General features: G+C 41.0%; 1 protein-coding gene across 1 annotated transcript in view; it reads right to left on the bottom strand.

Moving 5' to 3' along the window:
- LOC103588259 (kalirin) overlaps positions 1-13,153 on the bottom strand; it is a gene marked incomplete at its 3' end in the record, with an annotated part of 440,967 nt that overhangs the window by 65,988 nt on the left and 361,826 nt on the right. Inside the window, exon 12 of the mRNA XM_008569903.1 lies at positions 3,129-3,337. Coding sequence (XP_008568125.1) covers positions 3,129-3,337 — 209 coding nt within the window. The remainder of the gene's footprint in view (positions 1-3,128; positions 3,338-13,153) is intronic.

The raw sequence follows: 13,153 nt of genomic DNA on the forward strand, positions 1-13,153 counted from the left end.
AAAAAAAAAACCCTCCTAGTTTTACCTCACAGGGTTGTTAAAATAAGATGATATCATGGCAGCCAAAACTATTCATCCACTTTACACTGCAATATCAAAGCTATGGGCTGGTGTTATTAAAGAGGCTTCAAGCTGTAGTTAGGAAAGCATGGCATCTACGATCTGCAAACCTGGATTAGGTCTCCCCTCTGACATATATGGGCTGGTGGCACTAGGAAATCACCTCCCTGAGCCCCAACTGCTTCACCTGTAAAGTGGACCTAATAATCCCTGCCCTACTTCACAGTTTGCTGTTAACTAAAACAGTGCATGTCAACTGTGACCAGTAACATGCTGTATAAATGATTATTAACCCTGAAAGGACAAACGTAAAGTGTCAAGTGCTGACTGGGGCGCAGGCTCAACTTGGGAGAGTAAAGACTAGATCATAGGGCCGGCCCTGTGGCGCACTGCTACGGTGCGCCGCTTGGGAGCGCGGCGGCGCTCCCGCCGAGGGTTCGGANAAAAAAAAAAAAAAAACTAGATCATAAAAGGATGGGACAACCAACAAAGGTTTCAAAGAGGATGAGTTTTGATTTGGGGGCTTGAAGAAACAGATGAACAGTCAAGTCGATGGCACAGGGTGTGTGCTTTCTGAGCAGAGAGAGTCTATACAAAAGCAGTGTAGGGAGGGAGGGGTGACACATTGTAGAGGGAAACCAAGAGATAAACAAATTGACTTTCTCAGAGAAATGAGGTAGAAGTGAAGCTTCCAAAGAGATCATTATAATAGGAGAACTATGGAAGTTAAGAATTTTAGATTTTATAGGGTCTTGAGCAAGCTAGAGTGTAAAAACCTGAAATAAACTGGTACATTCATTATCTTGTGACATCTTGGTTTCTTATACAATTTAAGGAGTCAGGGGACAAAAAGAGAATCATTAGTTTTGAATGGTCTCAGCAAGCTTTTTGAAAGCCAGGTACTTTTAGCCTGTGTTTGTCTCAGAAGAAGGAGGCATCTGAGCTGGCACTGTTTTGGAAGACAGCATAAGGCCAGTTTGTCAAGCACCTCTGTCCTTATCATTTGGAGCTCCCAATTCCTACCTCCTCACCCAGGCCTGTTGGGGCACGAAACAAGCACAGTTTCCACCTACTATAGCACAGACACCCCCAGTCATGAAAAGTACACAAGAGATGTACTCAGTACAATCCATTTTTGAGGACTGTGCTGCTGGGAGGATATGATTTGCTTCTGGGAGGATATGATTGTTCTCTCTGACTGCTCCTCTCAGTCTCTCTCCATCACAGCTTCCAGAAGGAAGAGAATGATTTCCAATCATTTTGTACAGCATTTGTGCTGCTGGGAGGATATGATTGTTCTCTCTGACTGCTCCTCTCAATCTCTCTCCATCACAGCTTCCAGAAGGAAGAGAATGATTTCCAATCATTTTGTACAGCATTTATGTCAGTGTCACACTCACTAGGAATCCTAGACAGAGATGATGCAAAAACCATGTTATGTGCTCCAGCAATAAGTGTCAGAAGAATCATGGACACCCACAGATGTGCTTCAGGTGTGTGTGAGGCATCCTGCCAATGTACATTAAGTACCATTTACTTTTTTTTCTCTTAGACTGGCCTAGACATCAGGGAGCAGAGCAGAAGCCAGAGTCAGGCTAGTGGAGGAATGAACAGTCACTCCTGGCTCTTGGTCACATGCTTATGGTACTTTGCAAAATCCATGGAACTTAAACTTGTAGAACAGGCATCACCCACATGCTGCCTTCACTGTCACCAAGTAGCCTTATGCCCTCAGGCACTGTGCAAGGTTGGCAGTTGACAGGAATAAGCGGCCTTTGTGTAGGCCCAGCTCCACAGAGAGGGAAGCCTGCCAAGCTTGTGGAAAGTATTTGAAGAGATAACACGAAGCCATCACAGCCTAGAGCTGACAGAGCTCCTAGAGTGAACCTTTAATTACACAAGTAGCTGAGGCCCAGAGAAGTTAAGTAACTGCCCACTATTTGGAATTTCCTTCAGAAGCAAATGACAGTGGAGTTTCCTAGGTAGGCAGACAAAACTGTCATATATTATATATTGATGAAGATGAACTGGGGGAAGAAGGGAAGGAGGCTGTCTTGTTAGTATGCAATAGGAGGACTCAGAACATCTCATGTGCATATTTAGAATAGAAATTATTAATTTCCAACAGAAAAACAAGCCAGGGACTTCTAAAGGTGATTTTTCATTGTTCATTTAATTGGACGACTGGTATTGGGGGAAAAAGCCCTCTCCAATTGAAGTAATTTCCTTAGGCCCCAGGGTCGGTCAGGGACTTGTTGATGATATTATTTCTGTCTTGAGCTGGCAGAAGTCCCAGCATTCAGTGAGTGTGGTAAAGGAACAAGTCCCTGAGGGAAGGCATAATTAGCACCATCAAATCCTATTCACACAGTGCCTGGGCATGGGCTAGCTGCTGAGGGCTTGCTCAAGGCCTCATGAGACTCTGTCTGAGGAGCTGGTACCCTTGACAGAGGCAGGGAACTAGATATGGATGCCAACAGACAAGAGGCAATGGGTAGGTAATTCTAAACAAATACACAGGATTTTCCTTCTTATGTTTGTTTAGGTTGATATAAAGGGAGATTTATTTTCTAGGCAGCAAGGAATGGAGGAAAGGCTATAAGTGGGTAATGGAGAGCTGGATGGAGCAACATCACACATTCTCTACAGCTACAAAATGGTTCTGTTTTGCTGATGGGGGCACTAGAATTCAGAGTTCAGCCCAAGACACAGATGCCAAATAACACTACATTCCATAATGTCTACTTCTGCACATGACCAAATATGCCATGATTCCTAATGAAGATGTTATTTCTTTTTTTGATGAATTTTGTTAATTTTTGTTGTGTTTGTGTTATTGATGGCTGAATAACATTTTGAATGACAAGTAATGCTTTGAAACATTAAAGCTTTTCCATTTACTATTTCATTCTAGACTCAAGCTGGGTATGGTGCAGTCATTTTTATATCTTACAGATGAAGCAAACACAAGACCACAAAGCAGGCTGTGGCTGAGTCAAGACTGGGACATGACTTATCTCACATCTAGCCCGAGGCACTTCCCACCGGAAAGCACTGCCCATGCTGACCTGGCCTCGCTGGGCTCCCCCAGGGAGGGAGGCGCTGACCTGAGCTGCTGGATAAGGTCTTCGCCTTCCTTGATGACGTTGAGTGTGGCATCCAGAGTGGCAGTCTGCTGCTGCTGGAACTGCTTGATCAGTTCCTGGACTGCATCCACGGAGTCCGCACAGACATCCTCCAGCATCTCCTTCTGAAGGTCTTCCATCCATGTCCACAACTGAGGGGGAGAGAGCAGAGACTCCATTCAGGGCAGACTGGAGAGGCCAGGAATGGAAGGGAGGGCAAGAAAGCTGGGCTGGAGTCACCCAACCTACCCTCAACCAGTCAATGCAATGTCAGACTGTCCTTCTCATCAGCACACCTATGAGTCAGTTTGTGTTTGTATATTTATATTCATTACCCATCTTTGCCAAGTTTACTCCATTAGTGTTGGCATTCCCTAAGGATAGAAACCACCCTTGGCTTAATTTCCCTGTGGTTCAGGGAAACCTGAAGATGTGATCTTAGAGGTCTTTGCCAAGTTTACTCCATTAGTGTTGGCATTCCCTAAGGACAGAAACCACCCTTGGCTTAATTTCCCTGTGGTTCAGGGAAACCTGAAGATGTGATCTTAGAGCAAAGAGGTCACTCATCTTTGAGAGACTAGGAAGAACAGAAGACTAGAACAGACTAGTATTATTTTATATTTCAGAAAGGAGGAAAGGGAGGGGTCTGTGCACTTCCTCCAGGTAGACAGACATTGATTCCTAGAAACTTATCATGGTATTACAAATATGCAAAAAAGAATGAGGTTCTCAACAAGAACCAAATGAAGATTTGCTTGGTTGGCTAGAAAGTTGAATGCTAAAGATGTAGTGCATCTTAATCTCAATAGAAGTATGAGACATTTCCCCATGATATTCAAGATGATGATATGTAACTGGGACGATATGACTGGTCAACTTTAAAAGAGCTAAGTAGAGTGTTTTGAACAGAATGAGCACTGGAAATGATGAGGAGTTGAATGGAATTATTGAAAACTGATTAATTTATAGTTCTTCATACTAAAAATAGGTTTCCAGTGGCCTGCCACAAGGCTCCACTTTTGACTACTCTTACTGAGTATTTTCATAAATGATTAAGAGGAATATAAGTCTTGTGTGTGCTTTGAAACCATGAGTCTTCACTTGGCTAGTGGAAAAGATAAGCTCAGGGCTCTACCAGGAAGCCAGCAGAGAGAGAAAATTGATAGATGGAGTTAGAAGATGTGGATTTTGGCCCCTGTTCCTCCCATAATTTGTGGTGCCTTTGAACAATCACTATACCCTTTGATCTCCATGACTTCATGTGTAAAATAAGCTGTAGGAAAGCATAAAGTAAAATGGTTAGTTAATTTCTGGTTCTAACATCTTTAAGTCTTCCATGTTAAAACATAGATAAATATCCACCTCAAGAATATTATTTCATCTAGGTGGTTCTCAATATGGTAGATCACAGTATGGCCTTTGCAGTAAGGGATAAAGAAGGGCGGGGAGGTGAGACAGAGAGAGTCTTCAAGACGTTGGACAAGTTTTCTTTGTTCTTTATATAGGAGAAGCCCTAGATGTGCAGAAGGAGAAGATTAATAAACTCTAAGTCTCAACAGAGGACAGGCACTGGGAAGGCATTGAGACTGAAGACTAGAGTAAGGCCAGAACTCACCGTGACAGGAATGAAAGAGGAAAGAGGCTATGGGTACCTTAAGGATGTTATTTTATTTAAAATAATGTTGTTCTCAGTACCACCCTTGAGCTAATTTAATGGCTTCATAGCTTGGACGTTTTTGTCTGTTTGTTTTGGTTTTGTTGTGCTGTCATTGTTACTGTTTTTAATAGAAACCCGAACACCTCTGGTGCAGGTCTAGGACAGAAAGTCAGCATCTTTCCCCTCTGAAGAAGCCCACCATGACTCATGACACTCCCTCCTCCTGGTGTCATGCAGCTAAATTGTACGGACAAAGACAAAAATTGCCAAATGAAAATGAGGTGTCAGCTTTGTAAACATAAAGGTTTCTTGAAAAAGACTTCTCAGTATTACTAGAGAAGTGTGTCCTCCCCCAAAATATTCTTTGATTAGTGAATTGAAACATGTCTCAGATTTCTGTTCATATATTTTACCATATCATAAAAAATGTCTTGTCTAAGGTAGAGTTAGAACCTACTGTTAAGGAAAATCAGCTAAGAGAGAAAAAAGTACAGCTCTAGATGCAGCTCCGTCCAGTGGTTACCAGCCCAATAAGAAAGGAAGGGAGCCTCTCTACCTTCAGAAGGATAAAACATCAAATAAAAATTGCTAGTGATTCAAAGAGAATTTGACTCAGAGATAGGGAAAGGGGTTGCAGCACGGGAGACAAAGGATTAGTGACATCTTTCTCTATTTTTCCATCTGTTAAAAGACAACAGCAACAAAAGAGAGGGATAGGAGTTCTTGGGTGGAATTGAAATTTACTGGGGATAATTCTTGATTCTGCCCTTGTCTGCCTAGCTCTGTAATCTCAGGAAAATTACCTTATTCAATTACTTCATATTTAATATGAAGTGTGTGTGTGTGTGTGTGTGTGTGTGTGTGTGTGTGTGTGTGTGTGTGGTTTCTATAGCTTGTCTTCCAGCTCTAACATGCTATGCTTTCTCTTCAGAAGTTGATGTAAAGAAGAGGGCACTGATAGAAATGCTTTTCTAAGCTGAAAAATTGCAGGCCTGCCTTTGACACCAAGACATCCAAAGTCCAGAAAGTTTAGCATCAGTTTGAGGATGATTGTTAAGATATTATTTAAGAGCTGGAAAGCTTGAGCAGGGAGTCACTTGAAATCCCATGAGAACCCATGCAAACAATCATTGCCTGGTGTCAGGAAACTTAAATCGCAAGCTCATCATTTTGATTAAGCACCTCTGAGACTTTGTACCATAAAGTAGGTAGAAATAAACATTGGTATTGCTAAACCATGAGTAAGGGTCAATAGTCCATTTCTTAGACTGTAATTTTCTTACAATCTGAATGTCTTATAACCACCAAAAAATTATTAACTATAGTTACTTAACAGTGCTATAGAAGACTAGAACTTATTATTCTCTAGCTGTAAGTTTGTATCCGTCAACCAAACTCTCCCTATACCCCTCAGACTCTCTTTTTTATTAAAATGTAGCTGTACTGTGACCCATCCTTTTAGAGGCCTGTTCTCTGCTTGGCAATGATTACTTGTTCTGTGCTGATACACATGAATACACTTAGATGGCTTTGTGCATTCTTTCTCTCAGAAAACACATGTGGTTTTGACCAAAAACCTGTATCTCTAAGAATGGGCCTAATTTGAGAAATTCTAAATTCTTAACTCTGCCCCTCGGCAGTGGCAGAATTAAGGGAGCCTGTCAATGCCCTATATAAGGTTAGCCCTAATAGTGAAACCAGTGAGTTCAGGAAGGGCCAGCCCACAGACCCTATCCTGCTTGCACAGTAGGGCAGCCTAAGAAGCGGACAACTGAAAAAGGCAGCAAGGGAGGGAACCAGGAGGTCTGGAAAACTAATGAGGCTCATGGATAAGTGATTAAGGAAAGAGGTCATTTTACTTCACCAGTTCCTCTTGTCGACTGGCTGTTCCATTTGTGCAGCTCTAGAAGCCACTGTGCTGATACAACTGACTGACCCCCAGGCATGTTGAAGGAGCGCCATTTCCACAAGGTGAGCCTCCCCCTCCCTCATTTTCTTTGGCATCAACTACCAGCTTTTATTTCTTAATAAACACCACAACAGTTTGGCAATTGAAATAGAAGATGGATAAAGCTGTTTTGTTCTTGAGGCCATCATCACTTTTGAAGACTGATTTAGTTTTCGTTCTAGGACAGGTAGGTAGATGAGCAGGTGTATATGTGAGTGTTTGTGGTGTGTGTGTGTACCTATCTGAGCAGGAAATGCTGACAGAAGGATTGCACAAGGAGAGAAACAAATGGAAGTCGGTATTTACTTGAGCTGTCTAATAAAGAGTTGGTTACTTTGGCCAGGTTTCTTAGTTAATTTGACTTTCATATTCTTACTACAAAAATATCTTAAAATGGATATTTTGGAAGCCCAGTAATTGCATCATTTCCATGGAAACACAGCAAGGAAAGAGAATTCTGTGTGAACAATCTGGCAGAGCAAATGACACTTGCTACAAATGCCTTGTCCCTGGACAAAGAGAACGAGCAGGTGGATCAATGCTACTCCCTCCACCCTCTCTAGCTTGCCAGACCAGCAAACAGAGCCAGGTGCCCTCACAGCTCCAGGGGAAAAGAAGATATTTGAAAGTTCAGCACAGTTTGTATTAATAACTGAGGCTCTGGACACATAAGAAGGTCCCAAGTATGTGGTTGTCATCTCTCTTTATTGAGCAGCTCTTTTAAGTAGAAATGAAAAGTTTTGTTTTTGAAATATAACATTAGGATTTTTCCTGATTAGAAATTGAAAATATCATTGAAGAAATCTTGTAAAAGAGAAAAATATGCAAAAAAAAAATTAAATCACCCATAACATTCTTAACTTCTTGGTATATTTATTTCTAGCCTTTATTCTATGTGTGTAATCAAAATTGTGGTCATGCTGAATATACAGTTGTTTATTATTCCACAGGTGCTTCCTCATGTTTTTAATGATCTTTGGCAATATGATTTATAATGACTGTGTAATATTTCACTATATAGATGGAGTGTGGTTTGTTAACGCATCACCAAATGTAGAACATTTAGATAATCTTTATGTATGACATTGTGATTAAATGGTTACATGGTTTTAACCCTCCCGACTTCTATAGTAGTAGAGAATCCACAAAGCAAGGCCAATAGGATTAAGCAGACTCTTCAATCTGCAGAAGAAATGAGCCTGGAGATTTTCTTTTTATATCTTTCTTTTGTTTCCTAATCAGAGGATACTAATTAGAGTAAACCTTCCAATGTGTAACATGGGCAAAAGTAAAATTATGAATTTCAGCAGGGGAATCACAGAAAGTCCAGAGTAAGTCATTTATGAAAACAGATATTCAGTTCACACTCAGAAATTTCCTACAAAGGGGGCTTTCTTTCCATGAAAATTACATCCTACAACAGCATTCTATTACACATTGGCACTAAGGCAAAAACTTGGCAAATTATTATAGGAAAAAAGTGAAAGAAGGAGGAAAAATAGAAAGAAGGATGGAGCTAGCTATATCAAAGCAGTAAGGATCTATAACAGTGTTTATTAGCAACACCCAAGGCCACCTAGCAAGGGTGAGCAGATGATCTTCCTTCCATCCACCATAAGAGGGAAAACAACGGGGGCAACTCAAAATTCCCTAACAGACTTGACAACTAATCCTGCCTTGAATAAAAAGCCAAAAGTTTGCCTATAAAGTCAAGAGGAAGTAGTCAAGAGTTAATGGACCCAAGATCAAATAGGACCCACACTTAGCAAGGTTGAGAAGTGACAAGTCTTGAAAGGGATTAAACAGAATATGGAAAACTCAAAACACAGGAGTTCTTCTATTAGACCACTCAAGGATGCTCACTTCTGCCCACCTGACAATCCATTTCTGCCTGCTCTATAGGTCCTGGGAAAGCTACCATTGGCAATTCAGATTCCTCACCCTGACCCCTTTTATTTATATTGTCTGCAGAGCTCAAGTCAGTGAACTGGAGTAGATGAAAGATGTGGTTATCTGGGCTTTCCCTCTCTTTTTTCCTTCCTTTTTTTCTTTTCATTTTCTTAGGAGAGACTACTAGTTCTCCATTGTCAAGTAAACTCATTCATTCCATATTTATTCAGCACCTTTAGACATAGTGGCAGGGATATACAGTAGTATTTATATCTACGCATTTACAGCCACATGTATAATGTACATATAAGTGCTCCCAATTTAGTGAGGAAAGACAATCACAGCTCAGCACCTGGCATCACCAATGGAGGTGGTACCTGGTGCTCTGGTCCTGTCTGGGTGTGGAAGTTGGAAGCACCAGGGATGAATTTCAAGAAAAAATGATCCCTGAGTTGAGTCTTCAGGTTCCTTAGTAACCCTACTTTCAAGATGCACTAAGGATCATTGCGGCTCTATTTACAATAGACAATATTGTAATTATAGAACCAATCTAAATGTCCATTTACAATAGACAATATTGTAATTATAGAACCAATCTAAATGTCCATTGACGGTAAGGAAAATGTGGCATACACACACACACACACACACACACACAATGGAATACTACTCAGCCATAAAAAAGAATGAAATTACAATAGACAATATTGTAATTATAGAACCAATCTAAATGTGGCATACACACACACACACACACACACACACACACAATGGAATACTACTCAGCCATAAAAAAGAATGAAATTCTGCCATTTACAGCAACATGGATGAGCTTGGAGAAAATTATGTTAAGTGAAATAAGCCAGGCACAGAGGGAAAAATACTGCATGTCCTCACTCATAAGTGGTAGCAAAGAGATAAAGAAGGAAGGAAAGACCACAGTGGTGTGTTGGACTTGCAGAGGGAGAGAGCATACCTAGTGTTGCCAGGGGTGGAGGGGGGGAAGGGGAGAGGGTGGGTGGCGGACATAGGGAATAACTGCAATTTGTGGTAATGGGCATGCTGATAGTATTGATCTGACCATCACATCTTGGACACTGGTGGTGATGGTCAGCTTTGTGTCCCATGAATATGCATAATCAATTTTTAAAAAATCAGTTCTACAAGGCACAGTTAAAAAAAAAAAAAGCTGAGCAGGATTGTGTAGGGAAAAAAAAAGATGCACTAAGGAAAATTTGGGAGGGAATTCACATACTAGGAAAAAGAATGGGTGTTAGTATTGTACTACTTTATTTTATAATAATCATCCTCATAATTATTATGAAGTAACAGATTAAATAATTCTGCCAAAGGCCAGTAAACAACTAGAGCTGGATATCAGACATACCTGGCATCCAAGATCTTGCTGTACTTAGTATGCATGTATGTATGTGTATGCATACATACACATGTGTATGTACGGTCATGTGTACACATATACACATATGCCTGTGTGACTGCATGGCCAAATATGCACACTTGTCTTATTCTCTACCCTGCCTTGCAGATCATTTAAAGAAGGTATCATATAGCCTCGTTTGGGTGGAAAGGTGACTGAAAGGGAACATGCAGATCCTAAGTCCTGCTGCATGGTCCCCTGTGAAAAGCTCCTCTGTGGCAGCCATTCAAAATGGTGCTTTTCTTTCCATCCTGAAAAAAAATTAAAATTGGTATGATCTGAGAGTTTCAGATCTCTTGAGTAGAAAGATCCTCATAAGCACACACCCCTTTGTATCCAGGCAGGGCTGCTCCTAATTTCTCTCATATTTTGGGATACAGGGGAAAGAGACTATGCTATTTCTTGAGAGTCTCCTGTTTGAATGAATCCCTTGATGAAGAAAACTCCCCAAGTCTCTATTTACTAGACTTTATATGAAAGTCTTAGTGGCAAATGAGAAAAAGCATGGGCTTTGGAGTCAGAAAAACTTGGAATCAATTTCTATACTTACCGAATCCTACCTATAAAACACTGGGCAAATTATTAATATCTCTAAACCTTGGTTTTCCCATTCATAAAACTGGAGTAAAAAAATGACAGTTCTCATGGCCATTGATTAGACAGCCTAGCACATATTAGGCTCTAAATAAATTTCAGTTCCCTCTCTCTTTCTTCACCTGTCCCCAGTATCACACTGCTCCCTTAGTACTACTTAATATGAATGTGACTATATAAGCTGAGTCCAAGCGGGAAAACAAGTCTCAGGTTCAAATAGAACCAAGCTTAGCAGTTCTGAGAGATATCCAGGAAAACAGTGATTAATAACTTCAGCCCTGACTATTCCTGTCTCCTACACCCCCAACCCTGGCAACGATTACATTTCTCAGCCAGGATCTACCCTCTTGCTACCCTACCTGCTATAGGGCTTAAAATGTAAAGAGAAAAAAGAAGAGTAAGAAGAAGGAAGAAGATCAGAGGAAAAAAGGAAATACAAGAGGAAAAAATGGACAGAGTACGGGTAGCAGTTAAGAGTACAAGTGTAGTATTTAGGAAGACAGGTAAAATTTCAGCTATACTACTGAGAAACTCTAATCTTAGACAAATTATTTTCTGAGGCGTCCCCATTTGAAAATATGTTTAATAAAATCTAAATCATAAGATTATCATGAAGATTACATGAGATGATATATGCAAGTGTCTGGCAAGTAGCAGGAACCCAATTTAAAAAAAAACGACTTAATATATATTGGGTTTTTATAATGAGCCAAATCAAGGCTAGGTAAATCACCTATGCTATTTCAGGCTTAATTACTATTATTATTAATTATTATTATCAACATCAAATAAAGAAGAGGAAGAGGAGAAGAAAAAAGAAAGAAATCTTGGATTCATATTAGAATTATAAGGTGCCTTTGGGACACCAAGTCCGACTGCCTAATTTTATAAATGAGGGAACCCAGGGCCAGGGACACAGTGACTTGCACAAGCTCATATGGTTCTTGCAGCAGAATCTAGACTAGAATCCCAGCCTACCAGCACCATAGACAGAAGGTGGGAGAGGTAGCTAGAAAAGGGTCTTGGAAGCTGTGGTCACTCCTTGGGGAACGGTAGTTCCATGGAAACTGACCTTGTCCACCACCTCCCCATGCAGCCGGCACTCCCACAGCCCTCATGAGAGCATGACTCCTGTTCATTCATGCTCCATTCCATCATCCACAAGCTTGTAATTAAAAGGGAATACACATGCCTTTGGTTACAGAGACCATCATTAAGAATCTGGTAAGCCACAAGCAAGCATACAACCATGCAGGAAGCCCTGGATTAAAGCTAATCCCCTTGCTTTAGAGACACTCCTCAGAGAGTGGCTGTGGGTCCCATGGAGAGGAATCAGAGCCAGCTTTGGGGAGCTTGCCAGCCCTTCATCTGCCTGGGGAATCTCAGTTTAGAAAACATTATCTTTTCATGTTTTTCTCTGATAGGTGCCGCAATGATTTGCATTCATTCCCCCAAAGTGTCAGAAAACTCTGTGAAGTAGTAACAACCAGGCTTTTTAATGCATTCCCAATATCAAAAATCAACCTAATTAAGTAGGGTTAATTTTTTTTTCCTGAGCAGCAATCAAACTTTAATTAATACACTATTAAAACAAATTCCTGGGGGAACACAAGCATGCATACACCTAATGAGTTCATCTGCCAAGGGTGTTATTACAGAAGATGCTAAATGTGACTCCTTTCTGGTCACTTACTCAATTTCAGAGTCCCCCAAGTTACTCAGAAATGAAAAGCAATCACAGGTTTGCAACCCTTCTCCACTCTATGGGATCCCTCTGCCTTGCCAGCAATTTAACATAATCCAGTCTCTCCTCTCCTTTCTCTGCTTGGTGAATGATTCAGTCTGGATTTAAGCCCAGCTGGTTTCCTCCTGTGAGAAGGGCATCTCAGTCCCCCTTGGTTCACTACCTGTCACTCCACATTCAGGAAAGGTGAGGACCAACTTCAATATCACCCTGCCACAGACCTGACCACATTAAGAAGATTACATCTCTTGTTTAAAAATAAAATAAAAACATAGAATACATTTGCAAACTCTTCATGCTCCTTGCTCGTAGCAAAGATACCTGATCAAAGTTCTGCTGGACTCTGATTTCTGACAGAAAACAGCAATCAGGAGAAATTGGGTGTGGGGTGGGAAAACAGTCTGTGCCAATCTTACATTATCTCTTGCAGTGACTATTTCTATACCAGGGATCCCTATATTTCTCCAGCTACAGATTGAATGCTCTAACGGACCCCAAACCACCTGCCTCCACAGCCCCCTTCCTCATTAGAGATGATGAAAGGAAATTTTGCCCCATTTTGGTAGAGACCTAAATGTAGGTTATCAGCAGCAAATTGTTAATATCATCAAAGTTAGGAGGCTAGTAACCCCCAGGCCACCCAGGACCCTGGTCAGAGTTTGGGGCCATTTTACTAGGAAGCCCACTGATCCTGCCA

Source organism: Galeopterus variegatus, unplaced genomic scaffold (assembly GCF_000696425.1).
Source record: "Galeopterus variegatus unplaced genomic scaffold, G_variegatus-3.0.2 Scaffold542, whole genome shotgun sequence".
Lineage (NCBI taxonomy): Eukaryota > Metazoa > Chordata > Mammalia > Dermoptera > Cynocephalidae > Galeopterus > Galeopterus variegatus.